The sequence below is a fragment of the Acomys russatus genome, chromosome 32 (genome assembly GCF_903995435.1).
Source record: "Acomys russatus chromosome 32, mAcoRus1.1, whole genome shotgun sequence".
NCBI lineage: Eukaryota > Metazoa > Chordata > Mammalia > Rodentia > Muridae > Acomys > Acomys russatus.
Window position 1 is genome coordinate 44959000 of NC_067168.1, and position 20799 is coordinate 44979798.

The 20799-nt window shown below is 52.0% G+C and overlaps 1 protein-coding gene across 1 annotated transcript in view; it reads right to left on the reverse strand.

The window, feature by feature from the left end:
* Positions 1–20799, reverse strand: part of Scn5a (sodium voltage-gated channel alpha subunit 5) — an 88278-nt gene that overhangs the window by 15412 nt on the left and 52067 nt on the right. The window contains exons 15-21 of the mRNA XM_051140000.1: positions 15479–15652; positions 13849–14205; positions 10392–10832; positions 9093–9254; positions 6324–6444; positions 5519–5673; positions 25–198 (exon numbers count right to left, since the gene is read on the reverse strand). Of these exons, the coding sequence (XP_050995957.1) occupies positions 25–198; positions 5519–5673; positions 6324–6444; positions 9093–9254; positions 10392–10832; positions 13849–14205; positions 15479–15652 (1584 nt within the window). The remainder of the gene's footprint in view (positions 1–24; positions 199–5518; positions 5674–6323; positions 6445–9092; positions 9255–10391; positions 10833–13848; positions 14206–15478; positions 15653–20799) is intronic.

Here is a 20799-nt window from a genome sequence, read left to right on the forward strand (position 1 = left end):
GGTCCCAGCCACGTGCCCACTCACATCCACAATTAGGAAGTCGAGCCAGCACCAGGCATTGGTGAAGTACTTCTTGAAGCCGTAGGCCACCCACTTGAGTAGCATCTCCAACACGAAGACATAGGTGAACATCTTGTCAGCGTACTCCAGCAGTACCTTGATGGTTTTCCGCTCTTCCAGGTAGATGTCCTCGAAGGCCTGTGGGCAAGGCAGACGGGAGGGCTCAGAGGCCAGGCCAACACCCAGCACTTCACCTCGAAAGGGGCACAGTTTCCAGCAACAGCTGTTGCTCCGCAGTGGGGGAAACTGAGGCCAGGCACTGGTGAAGGGAGGCCTGCCTCTTTTCATCCAACCATGGGCGGGCCAGGAGATTGCCCTCACTGTAGGTGGCTAGCTGGGCAGGATGAGCTCTGTCCACACTAAAGAGCAAGCGTCATTTCCAGCATGGGTTTTAAGATCGCTTTCCCGGATGGGCTTGGTGAGGCAGGCCTGGGATCCCAACTGAGGCCGAGGCATGAAGACCACAAGGCCGGTCTTAGCTGAGGAGAGACAGACAGGGTGGCGGAGAGGAGAGGGCAACCGGGGGAAGACAAAGGGAGGCGGGGTGGGAAGAGCTATCAAGGCTAGCCTGAGGAACTTTTTGAGATCCTGCCTCAAAATAAAAAGTAATAAATAAATGCTGGGCTGTGCCTCTGGTCTCAGTCTTTCCTTAGTGTGTGTGAAGGTCTAGGCTCGATTCCCATCAGAGACAAAATAACTAAGTAACTTGAATTAAGTAAATAAGATGGAAAACAGTTAAATTAAGCTTTCTAAAACTTGCCCATTTAAAGGCAGAGAGGGGTGGGTCCACAGCTGTCCGTGGTCAGCGCGCAGACCTGCTCTGGCTTCCCCCATGTCTGTGTTCACTCTACTATCTTGTATATTTACCATTTTCCATGGGAGTTTATATTGGACTCCACTCTAACAACGACTGAGGAGCCCCTTATAATGACTACACCTAAGTAAACAAAAACAAACCAACCTAGCAACACTGGGTTCACAGCAGAATTTTCTTTATTGTTCTCCTCTTTTTTTAAAAAAAATTTTGTTTTTTGAGGCAGGGTTTCTCTGCGTAGCCCTGGCTGTCTCGTGGACTCTCTTTGTAGACCAGGCTGGCCTGGAACTCACAGACATCTGCCTGCCTCTGCCTCCCGAGTGCTGGGATTAAAGAGTGTGCCAATGTGCCCAATCAAAGCAGACTTTTCATTAAAGCAATCCAAGCTCTGACGCCCAGAACAAATAGGCTCTCCTCAGAATCTAGAAGCCAAACGTGTAACCTCAGCCCAGTGCCCTTGCCTGGCATGGCTGAGGCCCTGGGAGCACCTGTCCCAGCACACTAAAGGTGACAACGATTTCCCCTGCTTTTCCTCATCTCTAGAGCATCTCTCCTGAGCCACTGGGACACTGCTGGGGCTTCCGGCTGCCCTTCCTCCTCTGGTCTTCTGATTGTTCCTTCTCCTCTCCAGCTAGCCTGTGCCTTGAGTCTCCCTGTCTAGGCAACATGTCACCAGGGATCCCAGGGAGCTGCGTCCTTCTGTCACCCCTGGGCCCGTGTCTGACTTCAGGGCCTCTGCTCTGATCCAGGGAGGAGTGCTGCTGCAGTGCCTGGGGACACACAGCTGAGGCCTCCGTGTGGCTAATTGGGCCTGCGTGAGCGGCACAGTGGTACAGTCCAGGCCCTCAGATGGACCTGAGAGGCTTCAAAATAAAAGTGGAGATCTATTAATCTACTGATATCTATGTTCTTATTTTTTTTCTGAAGTTAAAAAAAAATCCTTCTTAGGATTCACACAGGCCTAGAGACATAGCTCAGTGAAAAGCATGCATAAAGCTCTGGGCTTGAACTCCAGAGCTCCACACAAATTCACAAAAACAAAACAAAACAAAACAAAACAAAAACAGAAATGATCAAAATTGGCATTTCCAACTTCATGAACATACAAGAATGAGGCACTAACATTTGGATGACATTTGTGTGAATGTGTGCATATGCATGTGTGCAAACACATGTGCAATGTGATTCTTATAGGCTACATTAAACATTTGCTTTGAAATTACTTATCAATTTTTTAAAATCTTCTAATCATGTGTTTATTTGTATGTGCATGTAAGTGCGGTGCCCACTGAGGCCAGAAGATGGCGTCAGATCCCTTGGAGCTGGAGTTATGGTTGGTTGTAAGCTGCCAGACATGATGAGCACTGAACTTAGGCCTCTGCAAGAGCAGCAAGAAGCTGGGTGTAAGCTGGGCACGGTGGTGCACACCTGTAACCCCAGCTTGTTTCTTCTCTTAATTAAAAAGTTGTTTGTGTGATTCGTGTGCACAGTGTGCGTGTGTGTGACATGTGTGTAGAGGTCAGTGTGTGTGTCAGAGGACACGCCTGTTGAGTGGCTCTCTCCTTCTCCACCTTTAAATGGGCTCCAGGAATTGGATTCAGTCCTCAGGCTTGCATGAGTTTTCTCCTCGGCCCATGTGATGTTTTTAGTGGGTTATGCTTTTCCCTATGTGACCATATTAGCCACAAGTAATAAAAAGTGTTATTAATTTCATTATATTCTTGCCACGTTGGGAAGTGAACTCAGGGCCTCACTTGGTCCTGTTTTACTGAGCCTCAGCCCCACTTTATCATGATTATTTTTTTATGTTATGTGTATTTTTTTAATGGTTTATGTACATATTTTATTTTATGAGTGTTTGCTTGCATGTGTGTCTATGTTCTACATGCATGCCTTGTACCTCCAGAGAGAACACAGTGACTCCTGGAACTGGAGTTAGAGACGGCTGTGAGCCACCATATGGGTGCTGAGAATCAAACCCAGGCCCTCAGCAAGTGCAACAAGTGCTCTTCGCCATTAGGCCATCTCCCCAGCCCGTTTATGATTGTCTTTTAGAATCTTTGGTGCTTGTGCAATGTATATGTCTAGTATGTAGGTGTGTGTACATTCCTGTGTGTGAACATGGCATATGCATGTGGAGGGTCCACAGATAACCCTGGGTGTCAGGCACCTTCCATACTGTTTGAGACAGGGCTTCTAATTTGCTGCTAACTGTCCCATGAGCCTCAGGGGTTCTCCTGTCTTCACCTCCCCCATCTTGCTGAAGAAGTGCTGGGATTACACAGGTATGCTAACACGCCCAGCTTCACGTGGGTGGTAGGGATTAAAACTCAGGTCCTGGCTCATGCGTGGCAAGCACTCTAACCCCTGAGCCATCTCCCAGCCTTATTTTAAAGCCTCCCCCATTCTCAACCACCCCCCCCCTCTTCTCACTGTGCAGCTCTGCCTGGCCTAAAACTCACGCTGTAGACCCGCCTGTTACAGGACTCAGAGATCCACCTGCCTCTGCCTCCTGAATGCTGGGATTAAAAGTGTGCACCACCATGCCTGGCCTCAATTCTTGCTTTTATATTCAACCAATATTCTTTTAAATAATTAATTATACTAGTAAGTACTTAAAGATTATTATTAAATAATGATTAATATCAAGAAAGTAGTTAAATGTTTCTTATATATATGTATATATATATATTTTTTGGTTTTTCAAGACAGGATTTCTCTGTGTAGCCTTGGCTGTCCTGGACTCAGTTTGTAGACCAGGCTGACCTTGAACTGACAACGATCCGCCTGCCTCTGCCTCCCCAGTGCTGGGATTAAAGGCATGCGCCACCACTGCCTAGCGAAATTTGAAACTTTTTGAGAACTGACATGACACCAGAATTCCAGGTATCGAGCATTTATGACATTTGGGTTTAGGCTGCTCCACCAGTAATTTTATGCGAACAGTCTCAAATGCCCAAATTTCTAAAATCTGAAACACTTCTGGACACAAGCATTTTCTCTTTTCTTTTCTTTTCTTTTTTTTTTTCCCCCGATGCAAACAGCAAAGGATGCTTTATTGATCTATCGTGATGGGGTCTACAAGCTCTATTGAGTTGGAGATCCTGAATAAGCAAAGGACACAAGCATTTGCAATGAAAGATTTTCAACCAGCTTAAATTTTGTTTCATGTTTAGTCACTTTGTTGCACGTGGATGATTTTTTTCAAGATCAGAGAGTCCTTTTCCTTTTAAAAAGTGAATTTTATCCAGTTACATTTATTATTAAGATATGCTTGATTTTGCTTTGCTGTATACTTTTCTGTTTTTTTTTAACACTTCATTGTTGCTTTTCTTGTTTTCTTTTTTGTGATATCTCTGTTTTCTTAATTCCTTCACCACCCTCAGCACTTTGGAAGAGATATAGTTTGCTTTCCGTTAAGCAAGTTTTTAACTTTAAATAACACATGCAGACTTCTTTTTCCCAATATATCATTGACATGGTTTTTTAGCAACAGTGCTTGGCTGTCTACCCTGATTAGATTTACCAGATGCTTGCCAAAACTCCTCCTCACTTATGCCAGCCTGAGATTTTCCTGCACAGCCCAGACTAAATGGCTCTGGCTGCCCTTGTTTTGTGGCTGTTTAAAAAACAAAACTTGTTAACATATTGTCAAATCATACTTCTCTGAAACCTACGGAGACTTGGCTCAAGCTGCTGATGGTAAAACAGCAGGCAGGCTGCAAGTTGTGGCTCCAGGCCCAACCTAAAGCAGGGAGGGGCATCTGAGTGCTCCCATCATGTTGCCAGCAACGCAAGTGCTTGTGCCCCACGTCCTCTGGACTATGCCCATCCCTGCTCACTGGCACCTTCCTTCCTGAACCATCTCCAGGGCTACCCCGTCTTTGTAGAAGGCCTATAGGCTCAGACCTGGTGCTTGCGAGCCACATGGGGAGTTTTTGGAGGGTCTCACTGCTCTTCCTTGGCTGTCTCCCACTGTGAGCCTCTTTGCTTATTCCCGGGAGTCCTCCCTAACTGCCCAGAGTCCTCCATTCTTATTCTGTTCTACCTTGCGTTGATCTTTGACATCTCAAACCTGATGAGTCTGGTTTCCTCCAACTACAGTGAAAGACCCCGAGGCCAGAAGCACAGAGAGCTTAGAAAAGACCATCAGATACAGGAAAGGTCAAGGCCACAGGCTTGGGAATCTGACTGCCTGTGTTCACATACCAGTTTTGAATTAGGGGTAAGTGATGAGTGTTGCCATAGAAGCAACATTCTGTTGTCACGCAGAATGTGACAATATGTGAAGCCATGGGGGGTGTGGAGCCAGTATTGCCCCATCAGTCATGGCTGTAGTCTAATGGCCTCATAGCATGTCACACGCAGAGGCCTGGTGGACGAGTTCCAATGTGGGAGGCTGGTGATCCAGAGAAAATAATTTCCTTTTCATGGAACAAGTCAGTGGGCCAGACACAGGCACCTGGCAGCCCTTCTGTTCCATAGGTGATGTGGGTGTGAGGCCTCTGAGCCTGCTCTGATCCAGGGGCCTGGGGAGCGCCACTCCAACAGAGGACAGCCCTACTTTCTGACCAGGTGCTCTAGCTGCCCTCTTTTCCTCCTCCAGCCCCGCCCCCCACCTAGCCCTGCATCCCCAGGAGGTACCAGCGCTCCGCTGCTGAGCAGGATCATGAAGATGATGAACGTCTCGAACCAGCTGTGCTCCACAATGCGGTAGCAGGTCTTGCGCAGTCGCCACCAGACCTTCCCCGGGGCCTGCGTAGTGTCTACTGTGCAGCAGGGACAGCGTCGGACACAGCCTGGGGGGGGGGGGGGAACAGGGCCCGTGAACGCCTAGAGAAAGGACTGGCAGAAGCCTGGTTCTCTGAGGGAACAGCCGAGAGAAAGGTAATGATGGGGTACGTGGTGTGGGATCACAGTGCAGGAGGATTGTCAGGGCTCTCCGCACTCAGCAAATGCCCTGTGAAGAAGCTGGCTGCACTGAGCTGGGGGGGCAGGGCTAGGAATGGCATGGGTGCCAGCCTGTTTCCCTCAGGAAATGAGCTCTGGAAATGCTTATCTCCCAGGATCCACCGCATCTTTGCAATGAGCCTTGGCAATGGTGGAGCCTTAAGTGGCCGTCAACACTGCAGCTGCCCCCTCCCCCCGACTCCCCACTCCCAATGCACCTGTCTGCAAAGCTGCAGGTGCCGGTCACCAACATGGCCATACACCACAGCCACATGGGTAGACAGGAAATGACTGTGCAGGGAGTGGTGAACCTGGGTTAAGTCGGCTCACAGATGCCCACCACACCACAAACATGGTGCTAGCATCCCTTACTGATGTCTGCTATGACCCACATCACAGGAGAATGGTAAAGCTCAGGGTGCAGCATGGCACGGCCCAGGTGCTGAGGAACTCCTGGATCTCCTGTCCCCTCTGGGTGTGGTCCAGGGTTGTCCAGTACCTTCAGGGAAGCACTCCTCGGGGTCCTTGACGTCCTCCCCAAGGTCCGGGATTTGCTCCAGGAGGTCGGCGGTGTTGGTCATGTCAGCGGTACTACCCTCTGAGTAACTCTCCTCGGGGGTCTGTGGGGGATGGGGAGGGATGATCGTGGGCTGAGGACCAGCCTCCACCTAGAGCCTAGCATCTAGGGGAGCCTAGGACGAGTCCAGATGGCCCCCTCTTTGCACACCCTGAGAATCTGAGATGAAAGTGGCTCATAGCCATGGAGGGTGGGCAGAGCAGAGGCTGGCCTTCAGGACTCCCGCTGGATTTAGGGATGGTGGGAGATGAGGGGCTTTGGGAGAACTCAAGGGTAAGAAATGCTTGGACAAAACAGACAAGGGAGGAGGAACAACAGGACACACATCCAGAAGAGAATCAAAACCAAGACACAGGCGCACAGCAGCACGTCAGACATGCAGAGAACATGCTAGCAAACAGCCCATGTGTCCCACCCAGCTCACACAGGTGTTGCGGTGAGGGCAAAGTGCTGGAACCATCTCTCCTTGGCCCCTAGACCTTAATAACTTGGCTTGGCTCCTAGAGAGGCTCCGGGTCAGTAGTTCTCAACCTGTGGGTCGCGACCCCTTTGGTAACCCTTTCCCTCCAAGTATACATTATGATTTACAATGAGGTCGCAGAGTTAGGAAGGTTGAGAACCACTGCTATAGGACATCTGGCAGCCTGTGAGTGACTGTGCTTTGTGGCTATGGGCACTTGTGGGTAATGCCAGAGGTCTGTGGGTGGGTAGGTAGATCACCTTGCCCTATCACTGTGAACCTGCAGCTTAGCTGGCCCCTCTACAAGAACAGTGAACTGCCAGCTGGGGTAGTCACCACAGGCCTTAAGGTAGGACAGCACAGGGGACCCGTTCAATGCTCTGCTGCGTCCCAAGGGGTACACGCTGATGTCCACTCCAGCGAACCTGCCCTTGGCCCTGGCCTAGCTCCTTTCTTCTCCTCATCTGCTTCTCGTGTGTCCTTTCTGGCCTCTCCAGCGAGCACTGCCACCACGAGTCATTTACATTGAGGTCCCATCCCTCTTAGAAAAAGTCAGGAGGGCATCTGTGAGGAAGGGAACCTCCATCTACTTCCGTCCACTCTCAGCGCTATCTCAGCTGGCTGCCTGAGGCCAGTCTAGGCTCAGGCCTAGCTATGTGGCTCTTGCTGCCTTCTTTGCACATCCTCGATGAGTCACCATGCCTGTATCTGTACCTCATGCTTTTTTCACTTCTGAGGTTTGTGGTGGAGAAGGACTAGGTCTTGGGGGAGGGAGGGTAGAGGGAGCCAGCCTGCTCGGAGTGGCTGTGCCCTGTGGTTTCCCATGCTCCTGAGGATGGCGATACCAGCTAGGGCTTTGCAGCCTCTAAGGCACAAAGCTGCGACCCTGCTGCAGGAAGGAGAAAGCTCCCCCCTTTCCCTCCTTCCCTCCCTCCTTCCTTCCTTTCTTTTTTTCTTTCTGAGACTCAATTCCTTGTGCAGGTGCTATTAACCTTGAACTCCTGATCTTCCGCCTCTGCTTCCCAAGCACTGGGGTTACAGCTGGGGGCCTCACTCCTAGTTTATGCAGTGCTGGGGTCAAGCCCAGGGCTCTGCACACTAGGCAAGCATTCTAGCAACCCAGCTACATGCCCAGTCAGTCTAGAAGTCATTTTCCTGGGAACACCCCAGTGTTTGTCTCGTCCCCTCTTCCGGGGGACCACAAACATCTGAAGGGAAGAAGCCACAAAGCTCTGTGTGACGCTCTCACTCTCTCCTGAAGCATCCTGAATCCTCCTACTCTATGTGATGTAGAGTGGTAGGCCATCGAGGGACACGGCTGTGACCCGCACAGTCAGGACACAGCCCCACCAGGAACCCATGCTCTAAGCCTGGCCGTGACAGTGGAGCATCCTAGGGCCAAAGTCCCAAGCGCTGGACTGGGAGTGAGGCCACTGGCTCTCTCTGAGCGCAGGGCTTCCCTTCCACATGCTGCAGCAAGTGATGCTGAGCACGGCTGGCCATGACATGGGCTCCTTGGCTCTCCTGCCTCACAAGAGCTGAGGAGCCAGGCAGGTCACACACGCCATCAGGCAGGTGGTACTGCGGCAAGCCAGAGAGCTCCAGCTGGGGCTGGACAGTAGCTACCTCCAGTCTACAGCACGGTCGTGCCACTCTCGAGTTTTAAAGAGAAACACGAAATGTTGTTGGTTTTGTTTGTTTGTTTGTTTGTTTGTTTTTTAAACAGAAACGCTCCCAATAGGTGGCAGTTAATTCACTCTGGTAGTTAATTTTTGTGGTCACAGGCTGGGATGCTCCCCACCCCCACCCCCTTCAACTGCTGCAAGGAAGAGACACCAGGGGACTGATATGGCGAGGACTATTCTGAGAGATGGCTCAAGTCCTCCTTGGATATGGTGGTGGTAGTGGGGGGGCGGGGGGAGGCAATCACAGGACAAAAACGCGTGCCAAACGGTCCAAGAACACAAGAACAGCGTGTGAGGAGAGGGCCAACACATGGAAGCGCAGGCTTAGTCAGGCCTCAGAGTCCTGAGCTGGTTGATTTCCACGGTTTTCTTGTGGCTTTGGGGTGCGTACCATCTTTGCCTGTCGGGCACGGGTTCCCCACCCTCCTCTCTGCACTGGGTCTCCATGCTCCCTGCACACTGGTTGTGGTTTCCCTCAGGAAACGTAGCCTGTGCTGTGGCCTCTCACAGCCTGGCTCTGGCCCCAGCGACAGACCCCACTGTTACCTCACTGCACCCCGGGACCCGGGGCTCCGCTTTCCGCTCTGGCTGCCAGTCTGCCTGAGATGTACTGGCCTCAGCTTCAGAGGATGTGGTCTCTGACACCTGGCTCCTGGCCCTGGGCTCCTGGGAGGGCTCTAGGCCGCCAGACACAACCTGGGATTCCTGCTGAAAAGAGCCCATGAGCAGAGCCTAAACACCCGGGCACGGGGTCTCCAGGGCCCTGGCTTTGTGGACTGCAGCCCCCGCCCACTACTTCCTGGCCTCGTCATGAACAGCCATGGACGAACGATCCTTTCTCTGCTGACTTGGGTCAGTGCGAGGTCCCTGTAAGTTCAGGCAAAGGACCCATAGCCAAAGCTCAGCAAATGTCACTGGACTATGATGCCTGTTTATGAATATACTATCAACTCTAATTAGAAGGATGTACTAACTCTCATGTCCCCAAGATACTTCACTTTGTTTGCACTGATTCCCACAAGTCTCACACACACACACACACACACACACACACACACTTGCCCTGGTCACAAGAGAAAGGGAGGAAAAAAGGACCAGCCAGAATTTTACTCCCATCTCCTGTGCAGCAGACATTGGAAGCTGTGGTCTTCCCTCTCTCAACTGCCACTGTTGCAGCCCTACAGCATGACTAGATGGGCCAAGGTTGGACTGTGAGGCCATCTGAGGCAGCAGGAGGCAGAACCATGGAGCCAGGCTCAACTGCTATCAGCTGAGGAGCAGTCAGGAAGGGCCACCACCAGGGAAGGGAACCATGGGCTATGTTCTAAGGAACAGCCGTGGGCCCAGCTCAGGTCAAGGCAAACCTGCGGGGCAGGGGCAGACGCTTTGATTTGGCCAGACTCTGGTCCCAAGTGTTAAAAGTAACAGGTCAAGAGATAAGATAGTGCTGTCCCTGACACCTCCATCTCAGGGCTGCTTATTTTTAAATCTCAGACTTAGCCTCAGCCATGGGAGGAGGGGAAGGGACGGTCGTGAGGTCATCAAACCATAGCCCTCTCTCTCCCAGGCATTTGTACCTGCTAGTCCTGGTGCTGGGCAAAGGTCAGGGCTGGGGGTTGGAGGAGGGTGAGGACAGAGATATTCATGAGGAACGCCTAGCCATGCCTCACTTTCCCTGTCTGTAAAGTTAGGCTAACAGGAAGAATGGACAACAGCTGGGCCTGGTACCCTTCTGAGGGCTGGCTGCTGTGGAACTGGCCCGCTGAGGTAGTCTGGCTGAGGCTAGGTGCTGTGCTCTGAACCCCATACAAACAGACAGCCGTCCCATCAGGACAAGGGGCTGACCTGCTTGCTGGATTCTTCCTCGGTGCCCAGGCTGTTCTCTTCGTCCTCGTCCTGGTCGTCAGTGTCCGACTCAGCCACGGCAATGGGCACACACACAGGCTCCGTATCCCCAGGGGGGCCCTGGCCAGGTCGACTGTCTTCCTCAAACCGTGTTTCCTTTCGGGCTGGGGGTGCCTTCTCGGCTTCTGGGGGTGGTGGGGACCTGGAGGCAGCAATACAGCCGGGCAGCTGGCCGTGGCTGGCAAGAGCCGCTGGCTTCTTAGGTCGCCGCCGCAGGAGCCCGCAGCAGAAGTCCCAGGTGGTCCGCTTGACGAAGCGCAGGCCCCGCTGGATGCGGGCCAGGGCCAGCTGGAGGTTGTTCATCTCGCCGTCCTCGTCGGGGGCCGTGAGGTTGTCTGCACTGAAGGAGCTGAGCAGCAAGGCCAGGAAGAGATTCAGGACCTGTTGAGGGAGGCAACGGGTCAAGTTCACCCAGGCACTGCTGGACCCTGGATGGGAAACCGAGGCCCTGAGAGACTTGAACACGGTGATGACAGACATCTCAGAGTCACAGAGCCCAGGATGCTGGGTTCTCACTCACTCCTCTCCTTCTGTGGCATATGCGAGCTTTCATCTACAAAAAGAAAATGAATTCACATTCTTTCTGTGAAAGGCTCAGACAACCGCAATGAAAACTCAGACTAGGTTCCTGAGTTTCAGCTCAGGGTCAGGGGGAGAAGCTCTGTTCATCCTGTATCGAGGGCTACAGATGAGGGTGAGACAGTGAGGGGCTTGCCCAGAGTCATGCGGAGAGACGGGAAGAGCCTTCACCAGGCACCAGCAACCTCCACACTCAGGCCTCCCTCCCCACCCCCTCCCTCTCTGGACTAATGAGGTAGTGGAGCACAGTGGGCAGGGTGGCCCCAGGGCTCCCTCCTGGGAAAGTGGGGAGTAGAGACAAGGCAGAAGGTCCCTCAAAGAAACAACTCCCAGATCTAAGAGCCTTGAAAGGGCTGGTGAGTCTGTGGGTAAGAGGGAGGCTCCCCACAGAGGTGGGCTACCCGCTCATCATCTGCCAGCAGCTGCTGACCGCAGTCTGTCTGAGTCTTAAGATGGTCTTGGCACCTTTCCATGTGAGGGTCACAGGAAAGCGAGCGGAGAAGGGATGATGGCAGGGAAGGAGACAAGGAAGGCAGTAGCACTCATGTCTCAAGTTCCCTGTGGGGTGTGTGACACATCTGGATGGGTGTGATGGGACAAGGTGCACTGCCTAACCCCACGATGGGGGTGGGGTGGGGGGCCTGTGAACATTCTCCGGCACCCCCGCCACAGGGAGTCCATATTTGCCAGAACCCTGGGGTGTGTGTGTGTGTGAGCATTCTGGTGGAGGTGGTGGTGACAGTGAGGACCAGGCCTTAGCACAAAGCCATTGATTACATGTAACATGCATTCTGATGGCAACAAAGCTAAAGATGCTTCTGTGCCCACTATGGAGAAGTGACCGCTTCTGACACTTAGCCACCCTTTTTCGTGTCCTCACTGGGGACGAGAGAGCCAATGGTAATCAGAACTGCTGACAGAGCCAACCTCCAGCCTGGCCCCTGGCCTCGGGGCTTCAGGTTCTAAGCCCAGCCGGCTCTCTGTTCCTGCTGCCCACTGTAGGGGTTCCCTGTGGCCCACATCTCTCACCCACTCCTGCGCTCACAAATCCTGGCTCCCTAGGGGAGTCCTGGGTCCAAGCTTCAGGCAACATAGGAGGCCTTGTCCACCCACTTGGGACCCGAGGACCTCCCGTCCTCAGCTTCTGAAAGTCAGCTCCTTCCAGGGCTTCCCCGTCAATCACGCGTGGCTCCCAGCCTCGCTAGATCACTTCCCATTTAGGCAGCGAGCTTGCTTCCACCCACGCGGCTGGCCCCAACAGCGGCCCAGTCCCTGAGGCGGCAGCGGCAGCGTGGGCTGGCAGCAGCGTCCCTCCTCCAGAGCCTCTAATCTTCTTGTCCCCAGGCAGATCCGCTCAGAAATGGCAGGGCTCTGGATGAGGGGTGGCTCAGCCTGGCATCAGGCCGGGCGCAATTTGCTTTTGCTTTCTGTTTGGCACAGAAAGAGTCTGGCAGCCACTGTAGTCAGGTAGGGGACTATGTGAGGCTCCTCCCTAAAGGGGCAGCTGCTTTGAGGGGGACACAGCGGGGTGATGGGGCCCCTGAGAGGGTGGCCACTCTGTTGGATCCTGGCTTGGCCTGGCTGAGGCACCTGGATGGTGAGAACAGGCAGGTCTGGGGAATGGCTGTGCAGCCCACGGCTCTCGTTACATCTAATTCTCCCCACCACGTGCTGGTAAGACTCTGTGCTGCCCAGGAGGGACACGACAGTCACAGTGGGGCCAAGCCAAGCAGGTGGTGTGTTGGTCACCTATGTGTCCAGTGTGGCGGTTCCCGTCCTGAGCCAGTGACTTTCTTACCTCTTCTGAGCTGGACGCCTTCCTTAGTTTCCCTAGCTGGGAGCGTGACACTCATGGATTCGTCCTTAGGGGCCCTGGTCAGTCATTTCTGTCTGAGGGTCATTCCCCCCACATCTCTCAAGTTGGTGAGTGCCACCAGTGTTTGGGCCAGGCCACGCTTCCCTCTGCACGTCCACCCACACCCACATCCAGCGTAAGGTTTGGCTAAGCAAGAAATGCTTAGCAAGTCTTTGTTACTCTGAGCAGAAAACCATGCAGTAATTCACAGGCAGTGAAGGACAAGTCAATGAACAAACGAGTGAAAAAAAAACCAAAAACGAGCAAGTGATGAAATACACACGTAGATGAAGTGTGCAGATGAATTAGTGGATAGATGGGTGACTGAGTCGACGGCTAAGCGACCAGCTTGTTGGATGGATCGGTTAGAAGGGTGGGGACGGGGAAGGAGGATGTATGGGCTGGTTGGTGGGTGGGGAGGGTGAACGAGTGGAGGGAAGAGAAGAGAGTAGGTAGGAGAGAGGGGTGTGTGGGTGCGCGCGTGTGTGTGTTTGTGTGTGCGCGTGCATGTGTGTGAACGGGAAGTTGGTAGACAGGTGAGTGAAGGAATGGACGGGTGAGCGATGGCGCAGATGTGGCTAATGGGTGAACGGCTGAGTGGGTGGATGGGAGGGCTGGTAACATGGGAAGGTGGGTGGGGACGGAGGACTAAGTGGTCCTCGGCTCGCTAGGTGAACACACTGACGAGCCGACAGGTGAAAAGGATGAGTTGTGACCCTGCACGGGTGGACTGGTAAGTGTGTGCGCAGCTGCGAGATGGACAGTCCAGTGGAAAGGGAAAGATGGGCGAATGGGCAAGCAGAAGAGTGAACGGGGAGCTGGACCAGAGGCTCATGGGAAGGTGGGTGACTTGACAGGCAGCGAGGTGACTGGCCAGAGAGAAGGAAGTGGGGATAAGCGGACGAAGGGATGGGTGGGTGGGTGGGTGGGCGGTGCGTGCTACGAGGCCCTTGGCCAACTCACCACGAGGTTGCCGATGACCATGACAAGCAGGAAGACCAGCAAGCACAGGGACTGCCCCGACACCTCCATGCAGTCCCACATGGTTTCGATCCACTCTCCACAGAGGATGCGGAAGATGATAAGGAAGGCGTGGAAGAAGTCCATCATGTGCCACCGGGGCAGCAGGCCCGAGTCGCTGATGCGGTGCCTCAGCTCCGAGTAGTTCTTGCCGAAAAGCTGCATGCCCACCACGGCGAAGATGAAGACGATGATGGCCAACACTAGCGTCAGGTTCCCCAGGGCTCCCACGGAGTTCCCGATGATCTTGATCAGTGTGTTCAGGGTGGGCCAGGACTTGGCCAGCTTGAAGACTCGAAGCTGAGAAAGGGGTGTGTGTGTGTGAAGAGGAGGCGCCTTTATGATGGGTCTGGGTTTCTGCTGTTCGTGGGCAGTTATGACCCCAGCTCCTGCCGGTAAGCCCTGCGAGGCCCTGATCCCCCAATGCACACCCCAACTAGTTTCTCTGATTGTTGGCACAGTCTGCGGAAAGCCTCCTGGGCTCCAGTCCAAGTCGGGACTCAGCCCCAGGCCGTCTCTCCACCTTAGCCCTTCTCTGGCCCTCACTAGCCTCCTACCTGCCTACTCTCACTTCGAGGGGCCACCCTGTGGGTTCACCCAGCCTGGTGTGCCCTTCCTCTACAGAACCTGTTCCATCAGCTATTTCAGGCCAGCTCAAGCCATCTGGCCCACCAGTCTCAGCCTTCTTTCCTCTCAGTCATCACAGAGAAGAATGGCGGGTGCTCCATATACGTTGGGTACCCAGCGTGTCCCAGGCCTGTGCCTAGGACTAATATGGAATTCTGGTACCACACAAGCTTGGCATGATTGCTAGCCTCCTTTGGTCCTCAAAGGTAGAGTGACTTCTGTAAGTTCCCTTGGCTCACAGGAACGGGACCAGAACTAGAGCCGACAGCCTAGGCTTTCCTTGCTGTTCCTACATCCCCCCATTGGGGCTGCCCCAGTCCTCCTCCAGGAAGCTTTCCCTGACCACACCACCAGCCCCAGCTGGGCCTCGGGGTATCCCAAGCTCCAAATGTGACCCACGGACAGAGGAGTCAGTGACATCTGAGACCCACTGAATCTACCTCTGCAGTTTAGCAAGATCCTGGGTAATTTAAGCACTTGCAAGTTTTTTTTAAAAATGCCATTTCTGAAGGCAATGCCCAGAGTGAGCCACCCACAGACCTGGATGTGCCTATTAACTCATGGCTCCGGGGGGACGTTGTCTCTGAGTGTTAGTTTCTCATCCGCGAGCTGGAAATCCTTTAACACAGACCCCCCCCCCAACTCCTGGATCGTGTTAGGATTCAGGAGGCACATGAAAGCCGTGCAACAGTCAATCGTGCCCCTGAGAGATGCCTCCTCTGTTGCCTACCGCCACCTGACACCCCCAACACCTGGCCAGGCACCCAGGAGCACTTAATAAATGCCTTGACACCATCAGAGCATAAGAGAGCAAAGCATGAGTATCCCGACAGGCTGTGGAGAGGGAGTTCCCAGGCCTCGCTGCTCTCGCCCTTCCCCCTCCCCCCTTCCCCCATCACCTGCTCCCCCACCCCCCCACCCCCGTGCAGAGGGTCTAGGCAGATACCAGGCGGAAGGAGCGCAGCACAGACAGGTTGCCCATGCGGGACAGGCCCAGCTCCATGAGACTGAGGGTAACGATGACGCTGTCGAAGATGTTCCAGCCCTGCTGGAAGTAGTAGTAGGGGTCAAGGGCGATGACCTTGAAGGTCATCTCTGCTGTGAAGATTCCTGTGAAGACCTGAAGAGAGGGCGGGAGTCAGTCCTGAAGTGCTGGCTGGAGACCACGGCCAGCAGGCATCCCGCTTCCTGACTCTAGCCCTGCCAGTGTCTTCCCCCACAAGCCGCTCGGCTACTGGCCAGGTCATCAGCTCAGAAACAGCCCACATTCATCACGGGTTCTGCAGATGTGTGCATCTAGCAGGGGAAGCTGGGCGGCTACAGCAGCCTTACAGCACTCTGGGGCTCAGGGCCTTCGCTTCCACCTGTTCCCATGTTCCCATGCCCTTTCTCCTCGTCCAAAAGCTCCTGCTGCCCAGCGGCTGGCAACATGCAGCCGTTGCTCCAGAGTACTCGCGGGTGTTTCGGCTTTGGTTTGGGTTTTTTTTTTTTTTTTTTTTGAGACAAGGTTTCTCTGTGTAGCCCTGGATGTCCTGAAACTCACTCTGTAGACCAGGCTGGCCTGGAACTCACAAAGATCCGCCTGCCTCTGCCTCCTAGTGCTGGAATTAAAGGTGTGTTTGACCACCACCTGCTGTTTTTTTCTAGCGCGCGCATGTATGTAGGGCTATGTGGCACACACATGTGTGGAAGCCCACGAAAGACATCAAGTACCCTGCTCTATCACTCCAAGGTCTCTCAGTGTACCTAGAACTAGGTTGGCATTCAGCAAGCTTCAGTGATCCTCCTGTCTCTGCCACCGACATCACTGGGTCACTGGGGTCAGAGGTGTGTATGGCCACACCTGGCTTTAAAACAAGCGTCCTCCCTCTCTCTTTCTTCTCTCTCTCTCTCTCTCTCTGCCCCCCCTCTGCCCCCTCTTCAGATAAGCTCTTTACTATGTAGCTTTGGTGGCCCAGAGCTCTCTATGCAGGCTGGTCTTGAACTCTTAGAGATCTCCTAAGTGTTAGGATTAAAGGTGTGGGCCACTGTGTCAGGCTAGTCATGTGGATCCTAGGGATTTAAACTTAGATCTTTATGCTTGCACAACAAGCCCTGCTTCCCACCGAGCCATCTCCCCAGCCCACGTGTATTTTAAAAAGCTCATTCAAGAAATCTGATGAGGAAAGCATCACTGTCCCCATTTTACAGGTAAGGAAATCGAGGCACTGAGAGATGAAGTAGCTGTCTAGGGTCACAGAGCTAGAAAGTTATAGAAAGTTAGAGAACAGAGTGGCAGGTTGGCCCAACCAGCAGCTGAGGCCCAACATGGCAAGTAAACTTAAAACTTGTAATTAAAAAAAAAATTTTTTTTTCTAAATTTTCTGGTTCTTGAATTTGAATTTGCTAAATGACAATACCATGTTGCAATGTCCAGGGTTGGACTGCTCTCCCAGAGACATTCCTGAGGGGACAGAGGCTGCCTTACTGGGTTTGTTGACTTGTGACCAAACTGCCTGACGTTGGCTTGTGAAGGCTGAAATCAGGAGCCTGTGGTGTTGGCGGGCAGCCATGACACAACCCAAGGCTCTGAAGGATGCCAGCCTGACAGAGGCATGTTCTCCAGAGGAGGGTACGTCTGCTAAAGTTGTAGCTGGTGCAAAGTCAGGGGTCAATGGGAGCTAGCTTGACCACAGTGAGGAGTGGGCTGGCCCGAGAAGGCCCCCCGGGGGCTGCTGGAAGTGGGAGGGTGGTAGGCAGCACGCCCTGGGAGCTGTATCAGGCCTGCAGGCTACCATGTCCCCCATCCTGGTTCCGCTATGCCTGCTTCCATTCCTCAAGGGAGCCTTGTCTGCCTGGCCTGAGCTCTCACTCAGCTGTGCTCAGATCCCTGCAAAGTGCTCAGCTTCCCGGAGTCCCTAAGAGTGGCCACTGGCTGCCCCTCCTTCAGCACACCGTCTTGGACTTCCCTAGAACCTGCCTGGGTGTTTTGAAGGCCTGTCTGATGGGCTCGTGGGTGTTAGTCCTCAGTTCAGGGGAGCAGTGTTCAGCAAAGGCCCTTGGGGCCAACCTGACCCAAGCTTGCAGCTGATGCTATTTGGTATGCACAGAAGCACAGAATGGCAGCCAGACACGGGGTACAGGAAGCTCTGATGTCCAGTGACCTTAGGGCAAATGTATCCAAGAACTCCTGAGTGGGGCAGAGGGCACCAGACCAGCAAGGGCTGGTTCAGATACAGAAAGCCCTGGGTATTCAGTGGGCTGAATACTTCCTATGTCCCCGGATTCCGCAGCGAGAGGCTTCCCTATCAGCGTTGATGGGGACTTCCCAGCACGTGGGAGACTTCTGGGGAACCTCAAGTTTGAAGTTTGAAAGGTGACTGTGTCGCTAAAAGCACAGACTATTCTTCCAGATTATTCAATTCCCAGCAGCTCACAATGGGCTGTAACACCAGGTCCAGGGGACCTGACACCCTCTTGTGGCCTCCTTGGGTACTGCACTAATGTGGCACACACAGACATACAGACAAAACACATACACAAACAATAAAAAATATTTTTTACAAAGGGGGTCCTTTTGAGAGAGGGTTTCCCATAGCCCAGACTGGCCTTGAACTTGACCCCTTCTTGACCTCAGCATCTATCTTTCATGAGGTTACACAATACACAGTGTAAAGCACATGAGCTTAACATGCAACACCGTGGCCTCTTTCCACGCTAATTAAAAACAACTTACAACATCCCTTTCTTTTCTGTTATTATCATTAGCATCGGTGGCATATTCTACGGCAGTGGTGTGCCGTGACAGTTGAACCAATTCTCTACGGCAGACAATCCTGTCTGTTAGAAAGACTGTCACAATAAATGGAATTCTGCGGACACATTGTTCAGTTCTTTTCATAGAGCAGAGTTTTAGAAATGGGCTGGTGTCTATGACCATCACTGGGGATTCTGATATGGCTAACTTACCCTCTGTGTGACAACCGTCTCCGTCTAACTGCTAATCCCGCGCTTCTACCCCAAGCACACAGCTGTGTTATCAGCTATTCCTTCATCTCTGTATTTTATCTTTTTCCAAACTGCTGCTCATAGCTGGGGCTGATTGTCCTATCACAGTGTCTGCTTATTTTTGAATTGTATGTAATATACTCTTTAGACTAGGGACGTTTCCTCCCAGGCCACTATATGTGCTGCTGTTATTTTCCTGGCTTGTCATTTATTTTTACTTTTAAAGTTAAGAAATAATTTAAGAGCTAGGCGTAACGGTGAATGCCGATAATCCCAGAACTGGAGGGTGGGGCAGGAGGATCAGGAGTTCAAGGCCATCCTGGGCTACATGAGACCCAGCCTTAAACAAAACAACAAAATATTAACATCTCCCTATTTTCTCCCAATACTGGTTTTTGCTGTTGGGTTTTTTTTTTTTTTTTTTTTTGCTTGTTTGTTTTGTTTTTTGAGGCAGGAATTTTCTATGTAGCCCTGGCTGTCCTGGAACCCACTCTGTAGACCAGGCTGGCTTCCAATTCAGAGATCCACCTGCCTGCCTCTGCCTCCAAGCATCGGGATTAAAGACTTGCACCATCACACCTGGCCCAGTACTGTCCTATTCAATCTCATGGAATAGTATTAACGACTGAGTCGGTATCTGCCATATGCTACGTGGCAACTATTCTAGTGTTTCACGTTAAGTTCCACCATATACTCCTTACGAGAACCCTGTGTGATATGTAATGCTAATTCTTACCATTGTACAAATAAAAGAACAGACATAGAAAGCTTAGGCATCAACACAAATGAAAGCACTCCCGTCTACCGCAACAGGTAAGTTATAAAACCGCCCACAGTGGCACCACCCCAAATTTGATGTGTATTGTCTGTCCATATTCTTACATATTAAACACATGATAACAATATATCATATATTTGTATGACTTCTCTCAACAATGGATTGTGACTTGGAAGTGTAAGCCAAACAAACTCTTTCCTCCCTGTAGTGGTTTGAACGAGAAATGTCCCCCATGGGCTTCCGTACTTAAAGGTTCAGTTCTCAGCTGGTGGAACTGTTTTGTGAGGTTATAAAAACCTTTAGGAGATGGAGCCTGGAGGAAATCCATCACTGGGCTTTGAGGGGCTGCCACAGGGCCCCATCCCAGTTCACTCACTCTGCTTCCTGTTTTGGGGTAGAAATGCGATCTCTCAGCTTCTAGCTCCTGCTGCCAGGTTCCCTGCCTTTACAAACGTCTATCCTGCAGGAACCGCAGGAACCGCAGGCACCGTAAGCCAGAATAAACCCTCCCTTAAGGTCCTTTGGCCATGGTGTCTTACCACAGCGGCAGAAAAGTAACTAATACAGTCCCCAAGACTGGCTTCCACGGCAGCAGAGTGAAACTGGGACAGACATTAACTGTCCTTTCTCTTGCTAATTGATGTGTAGAGGTTCCTAACTGCCTGAATTCTGTGTCCTCGTAGACACGTGTGTACGTGTGTGTGTGTGTGTGTGTGTGTGTGTGTGTGTGTGTGTGAGAGAGAGAGAGAGAGAGAGAGAGAGAGAGAGAGAGAGAGAGAGAGAGAGAGAATGCTAGTGTCTGCTCTGTGCAAGTGGCCTCACATGGCTTACAGTATTGTGCATTTTAGTGAGGGTAAGGTAAACAATCTTCTTTCATACTCTAAACTTTAAAAACGTTTTTATTATAGTTAAAAGTGCCAAAGCCAATTCCTCAGCATCTAACTAGTGAGCACGGCATGGAGTAAGGACCTAAAGTAAGTTTCTCTTGTATAAATGGACCGTCCCTCCCAGGACCATCTGTGGAGCGGTTCATCCTGGTCTCATTCCTTTACAAGCCTGTTACCAATTCTCTAATGGGATTGCTTCATCTCCAGTAGGTTCTTATCATCTTAATAGTCCTGTTCCTGTTTATAGATACCACAGTTTTTTTGGGGGTTTGTATTATATTTTAATATATGGTAGAAAAACTGCCACCTTACTCTTTTTTCTGTTTTTCTTTCTTTTTTTCTTTTTCTTTTTCTTTCTTTTTTTTTTTTTTTTGGGTTTTTCGGGACAAGGTTTCTCTGTGTAGCCTTGGCTGTCCTGGACTCACTTTGTTGACCAGGCTGGCCTCGATCTCACATTGATCTGCCTGCCTCTGCTTCCCCAGCGCTGGGATTAAAGGTGTGCACCACCAGGCCTCTTACTCTTTTTTTCAAGATTTATTTAATTTATGCGTGTGTGTGTGTGTGTGTGTGTTTATGCATGTGTATGCAGACGTCTGCAGAGGGCAGAAGGAGGCA